At 36.7% G+C, this 21111-nt stretch overlaps 1 protein-coding gene across 1 annotated transcript in view; it reads left to right on the top strand.

Annotated features, from left to right (window-relative positions):
- Window positions 1–21111, top strand: part of LOC150087048 (dnaJ homolog subfamily C member 21) — a 374824-nt gene that overhangs the window by 116928 nt on the left and 236785 nt on the right. The window contains exons 4-5 of the mRNA XM_090372359.1: window positions 2008–2127; window positions 17340–17513. Coding sequence (XP_090228485.1) covers window positions 2008–2127; window positions 17340–17513 — 294 coding nt within the window. The remainder of the gene's footprint in view (window positions 1–2007; window positions 2128–17339; window positions 17514–21111) is intronic.

Below are 21111 nucleotides of genomic sequence, written 5' to 3'. Positions count from 1 at the left end.
AATGGCACAACAAATCTTTTTAAGGCTGAAATCAAAAAAAAAAAAAAAAAAAAAAAAAAGCTCAAATATAATATTTCATTGAAAATCCATGTGTTGGGAGTCGAGTTGTAGATGGACTTAGTGAAGACAATAGGTGCATTATACATATATGCTGATGTGCCTAAAATATAAAGATGGTGGGACCACTTAGGTTATAAAGCTATTATTTAAAATATAATAATAATAAATGAACACTGTAAATTCTGTATAAATTTTGGATGGATTATAAACCATCCTATGCTTCCACGCTGTTTGAAAATTAACTGTCAGCAGACAGTGTATTTTTAACTAATTGAACAAATTTTACATGTTGTTTTTATTACTACAGTATTATTATTATTATTTGTTTTTGTTGGGAAGCTATTAATTCTTAATATTTATTTTTAATTATTTCCAAAGCTTCTTTATGGATTCTTTGAGCGAGAGCATGAGCATAATGGTGTTCACCAGAACTGCAAATGAGCCAGTCAAATGTTTTCAGAATCTTAAAGGATATAAATTTGAAACCTTTTAGACCATGATTCCTGCATGCGATACAGGAAGATGATCCAGATTGATGAGCACAATTTTTTGAGTAGTATTATCTTAAAAATGGTAGAATCACCACTTTGAAGTGGCAGTTGTACGGTTAGATGAAGCCATGTTCAAACTAAATAGACACTTGAATTGATACAACTGTTTATTGGGCCAGTGAAAATCCTCACCTCAGCTTACAGAAAAATGTTAACCTGCCAGGGATAACTGTGTATATGGGAACCTCCTTGTGTGGGCTATCAGAACTTAGAGATTCAATAGCACTGTTACTAGAAGGTAAGGCCAACACCAAATATCAGAAGTATGTTTTTTGATATGGTGTTTATTCAACAGGATGGTGCACCTCTGCATTTTCATTCTGTTGTCTGTGACTACTACACAGAGAATTTCATGTACAGTGGATGGGTTGCAGGGGGAGTGCTTTTGAATATCTTCCAAGGTATTCCTCAGAACTCAGTTCTTTTTAAATTTTTTTTTTTTTTTGCATGGGGATACCTGAAAGATAATTTATACACTCAAAAACCAAAAACATTGGAGAACCAGTGGATGGTGATATAGCAGGAAACACACAGAATTTTAACTGACTCTTTACTGTTATATGTAGCAGCGTTGAAAAAAAAGTCATTTATGCATGTGTGCTGGAGGAGGACATTTTGAATAGAAGCCAAACACATAATTCAGTTGTTAAAGTAAAAAAGTATTTAAATTTATTATTATCATTCACAAATTATGGATCGATAAAGCATTATTCTGACTCACCCTTATATTTCTTTTTATATTCTGTTCTGTAACTTTTTGTTCTGTAAGAGAAGACAAAAACTGGAGAGCAAAAAATGAGTTTATTGTCAATTAAGATCATTAAATCTTAAAAAAAGTAATAGTGGGAAGTGGGTTCTGATGTTTTGGGAGCTGCCTTGATCCCTTCTGGGTAAGAAAATAGAGAAAATATAAAGATATATAAATAAAATATGAAAGCATTCAATTAAAAAATATATATTTGTAATTGTTAACAAAAAAAATTATTTGAAATAAAGAATTATTTGGAAATGTCAGCCTTTGCTTTCCTTTTCCCTCCTAACAACAGAATCAAATTCTGATGTCGTCGAGGGGTCATGATAAAGAGTGCAGTAGCATATGCTCTTTGAGTGGATTGTGGTTCAAGCCTGCATGACTGCTAAATATGGTGGTTATTAATTTGTATTTGTAATTTATTATAAACTCCCCTGACCTGGTGGTCATGCCAAGTACAAACAAGAATTTTTTTTTTTAATATGTTCATGTTTTATTATCTTAAGTTATGTTTACATTCCCCCATTATTGCTTCTTTAGATGTAACAGTTAATCCACAAAAATTCATTTATGCAGTTTTGTGTTCTGTTTTTAGCTATATATTCACCTGTGTAATCTATCCTGTGATATATTCTATTCTTTTAGTCATTTTATACAGTGTACAGAGATGTCTTTAATAGAATAGCAGCCGAAGATAGAGTATTCATGGAAGAGGACAATATTGAAATACCAGATTTTGGATATTCATACAGCTCATATGAAGAGGTTTGTGCACATTTCATAATTTTATTTTTCATGTGGAATATTCTTTAACTTCAGTTAATTTCTTAGCATCCTTGATATAAAAATGTGGGGAGTGTTAATGTGATGGCCCATGTTGTTGTTTTTTTTTTTTGAAAGGATTAGAAAATGAACTTAAACAGTATGCACTTATAATAATGAAATAAATAAATTATAATAAATATTATGAAATCATAGGGTTAAATCAGACTGGTATATATTTAATGCAGTAATTTCCAGGTCAGCAGAACATCTCCTGCAATGTCAACATCCTGCCTCTCCCCAAATAGAATTGAAAATTTTTGAAATTGTGTAGTACAACACAAAATTGTAGAAGGAACTTGTGAGAAATTTGGGCACATACACTCTTGAAAGTTTGATATCGCATTGTATGACAACAGTTTTCGTTAATTTTTTTGAAATTAGCTATGACAATGTAAGGTTTAATATAAAAAAAAACATGACGAAGTACTTTAAGATTTTTTTTATTAAGCCTTGAAAACTGCACAGCAAAAAAATATTGAAATGATTGATATTAACAACTATACTGATGTTTTCATCAAAATATCCTCCATGAGATTTTATTACTGTCATAAACAGACATGGCATTCTTATAATAGTGTCTTGACTAACATTATTCCAAATGATCTGCAAGGTATCCCATAAATTTTGTGAAGATGGTCTGGATGATCCCATTTAAACTCTTAAAAAATTGTGTTGAATTTAAGTCAGATGATTGGGGTGGCCACACCATAATTTGCAATACCCGCTCCTTCTGTTGTTCAGTTGCAAGAAAGTCCTTGCACAGCTTAGAGTCACTGTTTTGTTGTTATATAAAATTTCTTCAACAAAGTCGAAGTCCAGGGAATATTACATTATGTTGAAGAATATTTTTTTATAGCCTTGTTTTCTTAAATTTCCTTCAGTTCTGTTGATGCAACTACAGATCATGATGGAACCACTGCAGTACTTCACCGTAGGCAGTAAACAATGTGACACCATTTTTTGTTCAGTTGATCATCTCACATAAACTCTACTCTTGGATCCAAAAATTTCAAATTTGGATATCATCCAGCCACAGTACGTTTTTCCACTATCAAGTTTTCCAATGTTGATGGCTCTTGGTCCAAGCCAATCATTTCATTCGATTTTCTAATTTTAATAAGGGTTTTCAGACCACTACATCATCATGAAGTCATACTTGTTTAAGATGAAGTTTTACAGTGGGTGTAGATATGGAAGTTTCTCCGTTCCTGTTGAACTCAGCTCAGAGATCAGGTGCAGTAAGTCTTCGATTGCATTTAGAAATCAGTGTTATAGTCTTATGTTGTACTTCTGTTGTGATGCTCGGTTGTCCTGATTGTGCTTTGTCTTTTAAACTGCCTGTCTCCTTGAATCATCACACGGTAGTTTCCACTCCTTTAAATTAAACACCTAGTGTTTTTGTCAATATTCTCATGGAATAACTTTCTTTATACAGAGTTATAATAGCACTCCTTTTTTCAACACTCAGTTCCTTATTTCTTGCCATATTTATCACAAAACACATAAAACTTATACCAAATGCTCTTTCTGAATATATACCAAATGCTCTTTCTGAATAACTACAGTCTTGTCTAGATGATCCTGTATTGCTTTTTTTAACCGGTGACTCCATTATTTTTCCCGGAACAGAAGTTGAACTAACAGGTCTTAAATACTTGAGTCACCCTTTGAACCCCCTTTGTGAATTGCGTATACGTTTGCCATCTCCAGTCCATAGGGACCCTCTCTGAGTCCAGGGATGCTCTCATAATTATGGCTAAGGGTTTGCTTACTGTCTCTGTTGCCTCCTTTAATATAACTGGATAATTCCATCCACCCAAGGTGCCTTTTTTATGTTTAGCTTCAACAATTTCTCCTCCACTTGGCTCTCCGTTATTTCAAAATCATTTAACTCCCTGTTTGAGTTTAGTAAACTTCTGTCCTCTTCCTTACAGAATTCCTCATGTGTGAATGTAGATGCAAAATGCTCATTGAGTTTGTCAGCTATCTGAGCAGATCTTCAACAGTTGAACCAATGATATCAAGTTGATAAATCTGATTCATCCCCTTCCTTCTAGAGTCTATATACGTAAAGAAGTCTTTGCTGTTTTTCTTTGCATCATTTGCCAAAGATTTCTCGTAATCTGCCTTCACTGACCTAACCTTTGTGACTTGATTGCAGACTAGCTTATGCTAGTCTGTAATCAAGTCACAAAGACTACCATAGGCTTCTTTGTTGCCTGATAATTTATATGCATCCTATGCATTTTTCTTCTGTGCCATGAGTCTAATTTGTTTATCTAACATCCATTTAGGTCTAAACCTTTAACTGTATTTCTTTGTTGGTATGAAATGACTGGTAACTTCTTTGATTTCTTCCCTATATACTTCCTGTTTAGAATTTGCTGTTGGTCCCACTGCACAGAATTTGAAAACTGTTTGAGTCCTCTGTAGTTACCCTTATGAAAGCAAAAGCCTTTATCTTCACCCTTGACAGTAGTTATGTCTTTAATTAAATTTTGTGTTAGTACACTGTGATCAGGCCACCCAGTGGGGTTTTTTACCTACAGATTCTTAATGATGAAGAATCACTGCTGATAACCAGATCAAGAGTATTGCTTCCTCATTTTGCCTCTCTATCATGCTGCTGTAGAAAACAGTCATTAAAAAAATTCACCAAAGTCTCGCCACGCCCATCAGAATGTTTAGTTGCCACCTAATTTCTTGACACTCTCTGCACAAAGCATACACAAAGACATCCTCCTTGGCTAAATCATGTCCTGTTCCAGAAAGGTCTGCAAACGTTTCACAAGTTGCACAATTTTTTAGGTGTGATGAATTGGAGAATTGCCCCCTTCGGTTCTGCCCCAGGCCATAGCACTCCTGCTACTTTATGCCTGTTGCTTTGCTGCTGTAATCTGGGCTTTGGTTTCCATTTGAATACAATTGATTAAGAATGAAATTACAGTGGAATCTCGTTAATGCAAAGTTCAAGGGACCTAAATTTTCACATTTTGTAATAACAAGGTTAGTAATGAGGTCCCCCAAAAGTGTCAAAATTTTACTGTTATTTATTATTATTATTATTTTTTTGGTACATACTGTATATCTAAGAATAATAATAAATAATAATAATATCAAAAAAAATTAATAAAATAAAATAAAAACAAAAGCCTTGTCTGACAGTAATAGGTGACAATACAGTAATAGGAATAACATTTTTTAAAGATTTTATTTTATTTGTACGATAAACTAAGAGAAAAGCAATATTAACGGAAATTAAAATATTGTACAGTATATATTTTGATATATACAATATTTTAGTATCACAGTAAAAATAATTACAATAATTATAAAAGGAGACATACAAACCATTAACTTTTTAATAAATTAATCTAATTTAAAGAAAGAATTCAATGTTGTTTGCACAGTTTTTGTCCTATATGCATTTTTAACTACAGCACAGACATTATCAAATGCAATAGTTGTTTCTTTATCAATGTTACTGCGGGCCAACACATTCTCTATTATGTTCAATGCATTTTGGGCATCTTTTTTAGATGGCAGTGTGCGTGCGTCTTCACTTTCGCTGTTGCTGGTAACGAAAACAGCATTGTTCTGTTTGGTACCCAGCAGCTCTTCTGGTGTTGGCGTTGCAGTGGTAGCAACTTCATTATCCACCTTCACAAACTCTTCAAATTCACCAACAAAATCTATATGCCCCTTCATATTCCTCCATTCCTCACTGTTGCTATCACATTTGTCTGCTGGACCATGTTTTTCGATGATGTTCTCTCCAAAGCCACTCTTTTTGAAGCAGTTGATTATAACACTTGATGTAATACTTTCCCATGCAATAACAAGATTACAGATAGCATCCAAGACATTCCAATTTGGCTGAAAATTGTTCCCTCCTTCTATGTTGTGGATCAAGTACATTATCAGGCGGGCTCTATATGCTCTCTTGAGGTTATAAATAATGCCTTGATCCAGTGGTTGCATTAAACTGGTGGTATTGGGGGGGGTAAAAACAACAGCTGTATATTTGTCAACTTATGTGTCTCGGCAGAATGTGCTGTACTGAAAAATTTTGACCGTAAGCCAAGCACTTCTATTGGCCTCATAATCACAGGGTAGTTGGTTAACTGCTTTAAAACATCTTGGCTTGGAAAACTTACCAATCACAAGTGGGCGTAGTTTTGTACTGCCATCTGAATTGCAGCATAACAGAACAGTGAGTCTTTGTTTACTTAATTTTCAGCCATGACAAGACTCTCCTCGAACAGCAAATGTTTTGTTTGGCAGCAAATTATAAAATCAACCTGTTTCGTCGAGATTAAAAATATCCTTTGCCTCGTATTTTTCAAGGATGGACCGTAGAGAACACAACCAGTATGTAGCCTTTTGTTTGTTGACTAATCCAGACTCACCGCAAGCATTTCGTGAAACCAAGTTATTCCTGTTTTTAAATCTTTGGTGCCAGCCACTGCTGCATTTGAAGTCACTAATTCCATGTTACTAAGCTAGATAATTTGCCCTTTCTTGCAAAATTGGACCTGATATTGCTAAATTAGATGCACGCATTTGTTGATACCACTTGAAAAGTTTTGTTTCACGCTCCCCGTGTTTTGCACCACAAATTCGTTTACTGTTTTTCATTGCTGTTCCAGTGTCACGCACTTCAAATCTTTTTCGGTTTTTCAGTATTGCAGATAAAGTAGGTAAAGGGATGTTGTATTCCTTTGCAATGTCTGTTTTGCTTCTTTCCATTCTATCTGCCTCTTGTATAATTTTTAGTTTAATTTCCAGGCTTAATTCTCTCTGTCTACGTTTTGTCTCCCTAACACTGCTAGATAAGATTTAATATAAACAAATTTTAAATTAAGTTAAAGACACAAGTTCCGAAAAAGACGTCAGCTCAGATAAAATGGCACAAAAAATAGATTGCTGTATACAATAGCAAAAGACTCTTTGAACTGGGGTAACAATTCCAACTGACCTTATTCCCGTGGAGAATAAGGTCAGTTATTTTCCATGATAAGATAATCTCCAGAATAAGAAGAATATGACAGTTAAGTCAATGAAATGGAAAAAGCCTTCAGACACTTATCGATTCCTCGGAGCTGGAAATTCACTGCTTGCACTTGGATAATAGTACTAACTCTCATCAGATTGACGTTTCAGACCTTGTTTCAGATTGACTGTCAATTAGTACTATTTCTAAAGGCATTTGAAATGTTGTTTGTGCATATTTGGTAAGGGCTACATGGTACATTTGTTCTGTAATAAATAGGTGTTCATGATACTCATATCTAGAAATTGGACCAATCCTTGAAATTAGTGTTTCTCTGGGGTTTTCATTGTTTGGGCACTTGTACAGCAAGTGCTATCAATTGAGCATATTTTCAATTAAGTTTAAGTCAAAAATTTGCTGTACATATTAAAACTCATTTAATAGCCTAGACACAAACCAGGATCTATCGAATAGGTGCACCACCCAGTAAATTTAACTGACTGCCCAGCTAAAATTTTTAGCATCGTGGTATCATATGGTACTGCTCACTGATCTCGATCAATATTAATTCGAACGTACTGTGCGATTGAGATAAATGCGACAGGAGCATATAATGTTAAATTATGCAATTAATTTTTGCTCTGGATCGCTTGTCACATTTATAAATAACAGAAAAATTTATAATATTGCGAAGTATTACACTTCCCCACCTGGCTACTTCATAATTCCACCTGGCTGGCAAAAATTTCTGGGGAGAACACTGACATATATGCTGTGGTGCCAGCTCTACTGTCTCACGTGCACATGTGCCAATAGCTTTCCTCAGGTAGTCAACGTGCAACAGTATTTGGTATTCTTAATTCCATCCTGGCGAGATGATCTGATAGCTTTTCATTTCACAATTTTATTTTTTACTCATTTAAAAAATACAATTGAAAATATATTTGCATCTTGGCAAGAAATCACTGCCAACAACATGCATTCTGTTTGCCAGCATGTTTTGCCCCATTTGGCAAATGATTTCACTGGTTTTGAATCACAAATTCAGACAATTGCCAAATTCAGCAAACTGCATATGAAGAAGAGAAAACAATTCTGAAGTGTCACCAGAAGAATTGGAGGAAGTTGACATGGCCTGCAAGACGATTATGAATGGAGATCCAGCTGTTGAACGTAGCATCAAGATACGGCAAATTTTACAAGATGGAATTTGATGCTGCAAAGACTTTTACGCCAAGAAAAAGAGACGACTTCATCAGACTTCATTATTAAAATACCTAAATAAACAATAAAGCTGTTTTCTCATCTCTCGTGATGCAACCTTTTCATTAATAAAATTTTTGCAATATTTTTTATTTCAAATTCTTTAATTGGCTATCAAGCATAAATTGTTTATAGATTTAATATAATTTGTTTATAGACTGTTTCTTTGGTACGCATTCAATTGAAACCTATTATAATTATACCTCAATCAGCATGGTTTCACATAACATGGTTATTGTTGTTATTTTTTTTTAGGAGCATTAGCAACTAAGGCCATATTGCTCCGGGATATGCGGTGGTCATTCCCTGACCTTTCCGCATCCTCTGTATTTGGTGGTGACGGGCTCGAACCCCGGTCTAATCAAGAAGCATGTGCTACGCACTGCTGCTCCTTCCCACCTGGCAACGGAGGGGCCCTACACACATAACATGGAATAGTTTCGGTACCAATTACAGTGAAACTTCCCTTTAACGGACAGCCATGGGGAACGAAAATGTGTCCGTTAGAGAGAAGTGTCCGCTAACAAGAAGTCTGAGGGAGAGAAAAAAAAAGAAAGAAAAATCGTTAAATGTTTAATGTAAAATTAAATTAAAATATATAAAGATTTTGAACAATATTTTTGTAAATAATATACAATTACATACACAAGAGATAAAGAAAAATCGTTAAACGTTTAATGTAAAATTAAATTAAATTATGTACAGATTTTGCACAATATTTTTGTAAATAATATACATACAATTGTGCTATGCATATTATGCTATGCATTGAAAAATATTGATGATAATGTAGCTTTATCTTATGAAAAATACATACAGTAATCACTTATTTTCTTCTGCACCTTCTTCCGGCTGATAATTTTGTTGTCAACATTTGTTTGGAGTGAAGAAACCATCAAAAGTCCTTCAGTAAGATACTTCAGCGGCGAAAAACATTTTTAAACGATTGATTTGTATGAGTTTGTATTGATTTGTATTGATTTGTATGATTGTTTCTTCTATTTTCATTGGTGGTTTGTCGTTAATATGTTCTTCGACATAATGACCTCCTTCCATTTCTTCATCCTCATGAGGAACTTCTTGAAAAATATCGATGATAATGTAGCTGATATCTATAACACCATCTTCTGTAGTGAGGTTCGAGTCTATCTTTGTAGCCAGGGTTGCTTGTAGCTGAAGTATCGTACATTATCAATAGATGAAGTTCTTGTTCTTCTTGGTGCTCCACATTGCTGTTCACAACTTCAATTTTTGCGTTTGACAAGCCAGACTTTACAAAACAGTTCAAGACAGTTTGTTTTCTAATTCCGTTTACTGAAGAGGAAATCCATTGAATCGCATCTAGGATGCTGATTTTCTTTGCAAGGTCACTCGCACATGTTACATCGTTCATGTTTGCAATGAGATGTCTTAAAACACGTTTTCTGTAGTGAAGTTTAAAATTTTTTTATTATCCCTTGATCCAAGGGCTGACACTCGGCAGATGTGTTTGATGGCAGAAAAATGATTTGAATGTTGGACAATTCAATGTACGAGTGAGATGCAGCATTATCCATGAAAAGAATATTTTTCTGTTTTGACGAATCATGTTTTGGTTAAAGTTCATTCCATTCACTCATGATATCTCGTGTCATCCACGCTTTTTTATTAGACTTCCAATCAACATTCAAGATTCAACTTTATGCCCTTGAAACAACGAGGATTTTGTGGTTTTCCTATAACAAGAGGTTGTTCAAAGTCTCCCAGCATATTTGTACACAATAGTACAGTCAAGCATTCCTTAGAAATTTTTCCGCCCTGGCACTTTTCGTTTTTTAGACTCGTTGTTTTTTCAGCAAGAGCTTTAAAAAACAACCCTGTTTCGTCACAGTTGTAAATATCCTTAGCTTCAAAATCACGACATAAATCTTCCAATTTGACGGTCCACTCTGTTACAACCCCAGTATCAACAGATCCACCTTCACTACTTACGGTTTTCCAAGAAATTTTTTATGCCGAGTTTTGAACTTGTCTAGCCATCCTGCAGAAGCGTTGAACTCATTTACTCCCATAGATTTTGCAACCTCCAAAGCCTTTTCCCTAATAATAGGCCCATTAATGGGAATTTTTTTAGCACGTTCACGACAAAACCACTCATACATAACATTGTCAATTTGAAGTCCGACAGTTTTCGGGAATGATTTTTGAACCTGATCATTTTCTGTGTTGCCAAAATTGTTTGAGCAGTTCATTTTTTTCCTTTAGGATGTCGCTTACCTGCGTCTTCCCGATTTTGAATTTTGCAGCGAGAGTGCGAACACTATTTTTTTGCCGATAATACGCATTAATGAGTTCGACTTTATCTTTTAAAGTTAAATGTTTACAAGAAGACATTGTGCACTTCATACGACACTGAACAAAACTGAAAACTGAAACTGAAAAGACGAAAGGCCGACCATATCCCCCCCACCCCCCGCAAACACCGAATTCATCAGAAGTTTTACATGTGCCTTAAAATTCTTGAAAAAGGGTTTAGAACCGCGACGTAAACCTTGATAGAATTCAGAGAATCGGAAATAGAAAATAAACACATGATTGAGGCAATACGTGGAAGAAAAGTTCCTAGAAAAGGGGACGTAAGCTCGCCCGCTGGCCGTTATGGGGAGATCAAATTAAGTGCTAATCTAAACGAAACAGTGCAGATTGCCTGTCCGCATCCGTTACAGAGAATGTCCGCTAGACAGAAGCTGCAAACACGTTAAAACCAATAGAGGTGAGTTGGGGAATTTGAAAATGTCCGTTAGGAGAAGTTTCACTGTATCAGTGCTATGTTAGGGGTATTGTTGTATGTATATAGTATATATATATATATATATATATATATATGGTCTACCACCATTTTGCGGATCCCCTGGAACTGGTCTATGGACCACCATAGGTCCATGGACCCCAGTTTGGGAAATGCTGCCGTAGAGTATTCTGTTTATGAGAGAACACAGAAGTGATGTCCCAGTAGGATTGAGAAGCCCACTGACCGCAAGGAGACACAGTGGCAAGAATAATCATGCACCACAAGAATGACCATTGTTTTTTACAGAAGCAATGTATCAGTAGGATATGTATCTCATTGTGCCATACAGAGATGAAGCTGCAGCGACCATGGATCATGTAGGGAAATTCAGATTATATGGAATTCTTGGAGTTGCATAACCATGATGGACATTCTACACTGTGAGTAGCTTTAATTTACATCAGTCAGGCAGAGAGCTCCAGATATAAGTTGCACAGTTGGTTACACAATCAGTCAACATTGACAAGGGCATACAAGCGAAGAAGACATGAAGTCAGATATTTAGTCCACATACCCTTGGACAGACAAGACTGTAATACAACTAGATGCCTTGCTATATTGAGGGGCAATAGTCACCATTTTCATAGTAGTACAGTTGTTATATGGATGTGCCATAGTACCGTCACAATTGCTGCTCTAACTCTAATAGCACATGCTGTCTGTTAAAAACCTGTATAAAGAATGCTTGAAAGTGCCCTTAATGGCTATATACTGTTCCTCACATCCAGGTTCGAAATCCATCCTGACATTCTTGACATATGTATAGTATATGGTCCCAAGTTTCAGTAATCCCACAAATGCAGGGCACATGGTCACAGATTCCTAAGATGTGCAATTTAGCATAAAAAGGACCTGTGGGTGGCCTGTTATGAAAAATGTCTGCAAGATTGGATTAAACTAATGTGGCATCTCCTTACTTTCTTTTGCCACACTTGGGAAAAACTTTTTAGTGATATAATCCCTTTTTCTCTGTTGCTCCACTGATCTTTCCAAATAACTATCAGAGAATTCCATGGACATATCTTCTTTTGTTTATAGCCTGCCTTTAACTAAATATCTGTGCTACTATAGCGAGTTGCTCGTAAAGGATTGCTTATTGTAGGTGATAACACATACTTCTGAAGATCAGTACCAAATCTAGTGACATATGTCTAGTTATAAAATGAAATACCTCGTTCAAAATGGTTCGGCAAGCCACAAATTGTTCTCTCTATAGAATACACTTTCCGCATATTCATTTTTGTGCTCAGTCTAACCACACATGGACTCCATATGTGACAATTGGAAGGAAACACACTCATAAAGCAATTCCAGTGACCTACCATGAATTTCCCACTCTTTTCTAGTTACCCTTGCAATCATATGTACAAAATGCCGGATATTTTCTGCAATATGCCTAATGTGCGATACAAATTGTAATTGCCAATCTCTTTGTATTCCCAAATACTTCACACTGCCAAGGCACCTGAAGCTGACCCCTCCAATGCAGGTCACAGGGTTTCTGTTTGTAGACAAATGTCCTTTTAGAAGGATTGTCATGCTCTTAATCAGCGAGAGCATGACCATCCTATGCAGTTCACTCCAATGGTGTAATTCTGTCAACCAGTGTTTGATGTTTCCTTCAACTACAGTCAAATTACACCGGTAAGACCAGGTCATCTGCATATGCTGTCATAGATACATCACTATGTTTGAAGAAGCCATCATTCGGCCCTAGATTTTACCTCAAAGGGCCAAAAACAAAACCCTGTGGGCTATCACACCGCTTTTTGTTTAAAGCATACACAAGATGATTTTACAGTGACAAACTTGTTGCAAAAGTAATCTCTAATTACAGAGTATATTTGTTGGCTGAATTTTGCCAGGCACAGAACCATTACTATGCTGTCCTGTTGGATTTTTTTTTTTTTTTTATGTAAATCCCAAACACGAGAGGTATTAGAACCTATAGTACTTAGTACCGTGCTTGGGTTGGAGGTTGAGAAGACGAAAGAAGATATTTGTTGACATTGGACTTGAACTTCTGTAGACTGTAAGTTTCAGGAAATATGTATGAAGGAAGGTTGTTCCAGAAAACAGCAGTTGAATGAATAAACGAGGAAGATGAAAAGTTAGTTTTGTGAGTTTGAAGTTGGACAGTAAATGGCTGGCGGCGGCACGTGTTCGGACTGTTTTGAAATAGAGAGTGGGAATTATAGAAGCCAATTCAGAACAGTGCCCATGGAAGTATCTGTAGAAGAGGCATGCATCAGAAACAATACGTCTATGAGACAGTGAGTGGAGAGACTCTGTTAGAGATGAATCATTAATTAACCTAACTGCCCTCTTCTGAATGGAATCAAGAAGCCTGAGAGAGGTTTTGGGGGCACCACCCCAGATGTGGGAACAATATTCCATGGCAGGGCGGATTTGCGATTTATACAGAGTGAGCAGCTGTTTGGAAGAAAAGTAACGCTGAGAGCGAAAGAGAAAACAAAGTTTTTTAGATGCAGAGGAAGCAATATTTGTAATGTGCTTGTGCCAAGAGAGAGAGAGAGAGAGAGAGATTAGAAGTCAGGGTAATCCCCAAAAGAGATATATCATTTTGCCTAGAAATCAGAGTGTCACTAAAGATAAGCATAGGTGCAGAAGAATCCTTTTTTGCGAGATATAAGACAAGACTGAGTTTTAGAAGGGTTGAAATCAACTAAGTTGTCTTTGCCCCACTGGAGAATTACCTGAAATTGGCATTTAAGGAATTGGTAGCAGATTTTCGAGAAGTTGAAGCTGATTCAAACCAGGTTTCTCAAAATGGAAAGTAGAATGCAATGTGCTACCATCGGCAAAACTATGGATAGGATTTCCAGTCAATGGAAGAAGGTAATTAATATACAAGAGGAAAAGAGTGGGGGAAAGAACTGAATCTTGGGGGACACTGGCATTAGTGGAGAAGTTAGAAGATAGAGAGCCATCTACCATCACCCTCAGTGAGTGATTAGAGAGAAAACTGGATAACCAATTACTAAAAACAGTTGGCAAACCATAAGATGGAAGCTTGTTTAGAAGAACTTTATGCCCAACACGATCGAAAGCCTTTGAGATGTCAAGAGCAACTACTTGTGTTTCACCGAACCTTTCCATTGAATTAGTCCATAAATGGGTAACATAAGCCAGATATCACCAGTGGATCGACACTGACGGAATCCATACTGGCGATCGTCGATCAGATGGAAGGTTTCTAGGTAGTTTAAGAGTTGGCTGTTAATTGATTTCTCCATTACTTTAGAAAGAATAGAAGTCACACTTTGTGACACAGCTGTTTATTTTGATTTAGTATGCTACATCTCCAGCTGAGCTTTTCAAATTATTTTTGTAAAGCTTATATGATGGGCCCCCAAAGGGTCTCTCTATTTCCTCTTGTTTGAACAAGCTCTATGCATGGTTTAAATTTTTCATTTTCAACTCTACCTCTTATGTGGGTTTTTTTTTTTTTGCGACCACTGATATTCCAATCTGAGTTGCCGCTGACAGTCACTTCCCCATGCTTATTCTCTTGATACTTCTTTCTTCCTCTATTTTGATCCCACCATAATTTTGTTAATTCAGTTGCCCATTATTTGACAGGTGTGTTCTTATTCTGGCATTGCCTCATCGATGGTTGAGATGCTTGCCAATTTTGCCTCTGTTCCTTGGCTTCTGCTCTGCCTAACTCACTAAACATGTCATTGCTAGAATCTGAACTTATGCAGCAGAGCTCTTCATTGAATTTTTTTTCAATCCTCGGAGTGCAAAGAAAAATGCTGCAGCTGCTCAGGTACGAAGTCCCTTTACATAAAATTTAATCACTCTGTGGTCGCTCGATAACCAATCTGGCTCCACAGACCGTTCCTGAAAACTACTGGAACCTTGAAATGTATTGAGTATGATGTCAATGTTGGACACTGTTAACTGTTCAAAAGGTAGTATACTGTGATGGTCTGTTATGGAGCACAAGATTCCAGTGATTCATCAACTCTTGTAGCACTCATCCTTTGTCATCAATTGACTGACTGTGTCAAAACTTCTTCTTAGAATTGCTATCCGTGCAAAAGATAACTTTTCACCCCCTTAAGCTATTTATGTAATTGAAATGTGAAGTAACGTCATCATTATATCTGCAGTACATATACAAAGTAGAATTTTTGTTTCTCATTTTCCACACAGACACAAACCCCACAGACTGTACAAAACAAGTCCAGCACAGTCACTGTAAAATCAGCGTTGAATATAACGATTGCAGTCCGGAGGTGAGGTAGATTACACAGATACAATCTGTGTTGCCAGTGAGAATCCCAGTACTCCTCCTTTCAACACATATCGAGTTAATCCTGCCATGATAGGCTAGTCCAGATCCATTCCTTCCTCAACTAACTGCTGTGCTTTTTTCTAATCAGGTTATTTTTATCACAGACTGAATGGTTTGACTTGTATCCTCTGGACATACAGCTGGCACAACACAGTTGCTGATGAGAGCTGCTACAGCTATGATGAGTATGACCACTCTTACCACAGTGACTGTAGAGTGGTTCAGTGCACCTACAAGTTTCTGTGGTATGACCAAAAATTGACAGTTATAACAGATAGTAAATAAATGGAAAGTGCTAAGCCTGTAAGACCTCAAGCCTATAAAACTTTGGGATATACAGTAATTTCCTAAACAATGGGAAAGCTGAACCGCAAAATGTGAGAAGCATCTGAAGCTGTCTGGATCCCATAATAGTTAACCCAAGCTGTTCACATCAAAAAATGGTAGAAATAACTTGAAAGATAGCCTTAAATCTTCATAGTTAAGGCAAACAAAATAATATGTAGTGCATTGCCATGTCTACCTGCACATAGAGACATAAATCATGTTCCTGCTGTTTAAACTTGAATTTATTAATTTTTTAGTTTCTATTTGATAGATTCATGTCCAATAATCAAAAATTGTAACTTTCGTACTGAATACCAGCTAGTGACATGTACTTAAACTAACAAAATCAACTTTGATTAAAACTTGTGTATTAGTCTTCCTTTATCCATTGTTAACTATCTGTTCTTCATTAAACCAAAATGTTCTTCTTATTTAGTACATATGATCTCGTGTCTGTAGAACATTTTTTCAAACATAGGAAATTTGAAAAATGGATTTGCTGATGACATGGCTTTCCACACTGTGGTTATATGAAACAGTGTAACACTATATTTATGGGGGTACAGAAAATCCAAACTGACACTTCTAAGGTGCATGTTTGGCTTGCTGCCATGGCTGCAGATATAATTGAATCATATTTTTTCAAAACTGCAATGATAGTTGCAGAATCCTGCTTAAATTCACTCCTATGCCATTGAGAATTTTCCCCTGCCGATATGCTTATCAGGTTACTTCTAATAAAATGGTGCCTCCCCACTGTGTCAGTGTTGTTTTGATTATCTTGACTCTGCTTTTTAAAAAGGTGCCTCCGTAGCCAGGTGGGAAGGAGCAGCAGTGTGTAGCACATGCTTCTTGATTAGACCGGGGTTCGAGCCTGTCACCACCAAATACGGAGGATGCGGAAAGGTTAGGGAATGACCACCGCATTTCCCGGAGCAATATGGCCTTAGTTACTAATGCTCCTAAAAACCAAATAACAAACAAACAAACAAACAAACAAGCTTTTTAAAAGTTGGATTGAAAGGCGGACCTTTGTGGTGGTCTCCACATTTCCAGATTTGATGGCATACAGTTTTTGCAAGTGGAGCATGGTCGAGGAATGAGTGTAATAACAAGAAAGTCCAGAATATTGATGAATTCATGCAAAGAATTTTTGCTGTGGTGATTTCTATTCCAATGGTTTTTATTTTTTAAGCATGTATCAAGAATGACAGGGAGCAGGTTGAGACCTGTGCACAATTAAATTGTGAATGTGTAAATTTTAATAAATGTATGCCAGAAGACTAAATGAATTCTATGTGTGTTAACGTTTCTTTGTTCTTTCTTTCTTTCTTTTTTTTTTTTTTTTTTTTGCATATATATTTGATGCTATTCAGTAACTACATTATTTTGATTAGACTATAATGTTATTCTAGGTGGTGCATTCTTTCTATGCATACTGGATGAGCTATTGCACTTCAAAATCTTACTCCTGGGTGGACATATATGATATCAGGGAAGCTCCAAATAGAAAAGTTGTTCGTTTGATGGAAAAGGAGAATAAAAAATTACGTGAGCAGGCAAAAAAAACAAAAAATGAAGAAGTCAGGGTATGGCAAATAATCCATTTTTTTTTTTTATTTAGTATTAATTATTTAGTTACTAAATTTTTATTTAGTATTACGTACTTAAAATGAAAGTTGGGGTGGTGGAAAGAGAAGAGGAAGTTTGTTGATAAATTATCCAGGTAAAAAAAGTAGTTTTCTTTAGAAAGCAATATGTGGACTAGATAGATCTTCGGATGCTTATTTCAAATCTGTTTTTGGTTTTTCTCTAGCGTGTCTAGTTTTTGTGATCAGACTGATTACACGATGAACTGGATTATACCATTCATCTGCCTGTTCAGAAAACCTACATGTGAATATTATATTATTATTTATTTACTATTATTGTTAATACATTCATATTTATATAATTATTTGAATATATCTATATCCTTCTTATTTCATAATTTACTTAATAATAAATTGTTTATTTAAAATAATAAACAATTTATTTTAAATTGTTTCGGTAAATTACTGAAGCACATTCATCGCCATGCCTCAAATATGCAAATATCATCCCAACAAATTCTGGTGTGTGTGTGTGTGTGTGTGTGTGTGTGTGTGTGTGTGTGTGTGTGTGTGTGTGTGTGTGTGTGTGTTCTTAACTAAATCACAGTGACATACAGTCACGATGGATATTCATAAAATTTAACATTTATACTCTGACTGTCCTCTAGGTGACCAGGATAAGGCATGGACACCATGTGTGGTTTGTACTGCTTGTTTGAATGGATTTCGGGACTGATTGAACAAAATAAAAAAGGTTAATGCCATTTTCTATACCCATGATATGGAGAGAGCCAAAAGACCATGATGGTGATTGTTACTTTTGTAATGTGAATGTAACCAGATTCTCAGTGAAGAATAAGCATGAGATCAATCCTTCTTGATGACCATATGCCAATTCTAGTACCTAAAAAGAATTTAGTAACTCCATTGAATAGATTCTTTAAAAGACTAAATGGAATGCAATGAGTGTGCATTTGGTGGAGACTTGCGAACTTCAGTCAATTCTGAGTAATTATGATGAAGAGATAGAGCCGGAGCTGTTTACTCAGAATGAGTTGAATGACCTCATTAGAGATTTACCTCTCTCCAAAGGTAAAGCTGAACGGCTCGCTTTGAATCTAAAGCAGAAATACTTCATTAAGAACGTCACTGTGTCACTATCAAAGAAGAAACTAAATTGTTAGTTCTGGGACTGCCTAAGTGTTTATGGATCTGACCATGTTTCTGTCATTCAGCTTTGATTTTAGCTGGCCTCTCAGTGAAGTGGACCTTGATCTTGTATTTTACTTATGTAGCCTGCCTCATTCCAAGATATTTGTAGATCTCTCCTTCTGCCCTGGATTCAGTCTCTTCACCGGTCTTCAGCTGACTGGATTTCCCTGATGCCAACCATGGGTCTTGCATTTGTCTAGGCCCAATTGCATCTTAATATCTGTGCTGAAATGTTTTGTGATCCAGAGTGGCTGATGGAGTAGATTCTCATTTACTGATAGACTTTGATGTCATCCATGTACATTAGGTGAGTGAGGGTGTGCAGTTTCTTCCTCTCTTCTTTTAAGGTATATCTGTACTTGCTGTTGTTGAGCATGGTGGACAGTGGGTTAAGCACTAGTCAGTAGGCTCAAGGCATCTCCCTGGAAGATTTCTCTTCTTTTGGTAGTGGTCTGGTCATGATGTTCTCAACCTTTTTTGTGGTCCTTCATTTCATCACAGTTGCTTCTAGGATGTGTGTCACCGTTGGGTTGACTTTGTAGATCTTCAGTGTCTCTATCAGCCAACTAGGGTGCATGAAGTTGAATGCTTTGCAGTAGTTGATATAGGTCGGGTACAGGTTGCGATATTCTTTTAGGCTTGCTCCATGTCTGCCATGCCAGTGGACAGTTACTCCTATTATTATTATTGCTCTTATATTATTTCTCCGTGATTGGGGTTCCCCTCCATGACGGGTATTGCTACCAAGTACACAGGGTTGTTGTTCTGTCTGGTATTACTGTTAGTCGAGTAACTCTCTGACTATCCTACAGGTGTTCAGGCTACAGGTGTACAGGCCTCCCAGAGAACACCTACCTTGTAGGTGTTCTCTGGGAGGCCTGTTGCCACTAGGCTATTATGTAGAGTCTTTGGCACCATACCAGTGGTTGACACGATGGTCGAGATTGTCACTCCTTGTTTTGCATATGCCACATCTCTTTGATCTCCTGTCTTAGGTTCGTGTACTTTCTGATTTTATCTTCATGGGTTTTCTGGAGGTTGCCAGTGTTGGGCACTGCTATGTCAACTAGATAGGCAGCTTTTTCCTTCTTGTCCACAAGGGTTATACCTGGTCTGTTGTGCGGGATTGTCTTATCCGTTATTACGACACAGTCCCAGTACATTCTGTGGGTTGGGGTCTCTAGTACTGCCTGGGGTTCATACTTATTATTATTATTATTATTATTTAAGTTTGGAGTAGAAGAAAGAATTCAGCTGCTGCAGCTTTTAGGTATATGAAACTGCTTAATATAATAGTTGCTTTGCTGTCTAGTAGTTGACATTGAACAAAATGACTCATCACTAATCTTACACACTGTCATTTAAACCATGGTGATGGCTATCTGCTTAAAATTATAAATCGTGTGATTCAGTAAAGGAATTTATTTCCACCTTTGTAGGGTGAATGTTTTTTCTCATATAACTGTATTACATTTATTACTGTCTGAACAGTTGTGGTATACAATATCAGCATTAACCTTAACATTGAAACACAAAGTAAACTTTTGGACATTGTTAAGTTCATGCATGCCAAAGGTATCAGAAACATACAGGTCCTTGAGGTTGACACAGACATTCTCTCAGATATGCCAAACAAGTTGTACTTGCTACCTCGGAGTCTAAAATGCTGATGGACCTGATATTTGGGCGACATTCAAGTCAAGTGGACCCAATTTTGGCAAAGCAGAGGGTCCGTGACAGTGAAATCCTCTGCTTCACGATGTTGGGACTGTTAGTAATCCTGGATATAAACTCCATGCACAAGCACACTGTGGGTGACCACCCAGGGGTGAACCAACGTAAGCAGGGGTCGAGGTGTGGCGCTGGCACCACATGGAGGAATGCTGCCCCTCTGTGTTACTAGACAATACTACATGGTAGATGACCCTCATCAACCGGTGAAATATCACCATTTTACTTATTAGAGGCTTGAAATGTGGAACCCACTTTTAGTCTCAAGGTCAGCCCTTCCCGATCTTTCCCTCATGCAGTATGATTGATGACATTATGGCGAGATCCAATCTTCCTTACATTTCGAGGATACAGCTCTAAAAGTTTGCAGGCTAGCCACTAGTTAGTACAGTGGACCGAACCTATTTGTAACTCTTTAGGAGGCTTCCGGATCAGCTAGGATATAATCGTGCTACCTCTAAACTGCCAGATAGTAACAGGGGGAGGGGGAGTCCAAGTAGTGTGTATGCAGGGGGCATTGTCGAGGCCATGTTATGTCAAGGATCTGGGAATATTCTTACCATTTGTACACCATATCCAAAAATTTCATTTCTTCATATAACATGTTCCCCCACACACACTTTTTCCTACTATTGAATACACCATGAATTGT

Source organism: Mastigoproctus giganteus, chromosome 4, assembly GCF_048544385.1.
Source record: "Mastigoproctus giganteus isolate SK-2022 chromosome 4, ASM4854438v1, whole genome shotgun sequence".
NCBI classification, from domain to species: domain Eukaryota; kingdom Metazoa; phylum Arthropoda; class Arachnida; order Uropygi; family Thelyphonidae; genus Mastigoproctus; species Mastigoproctus giganteus.
Note: the sequence above shows the minus strand (reverse complement) of the source record. Positions and strands in the feature narration are given on the sequence as shown.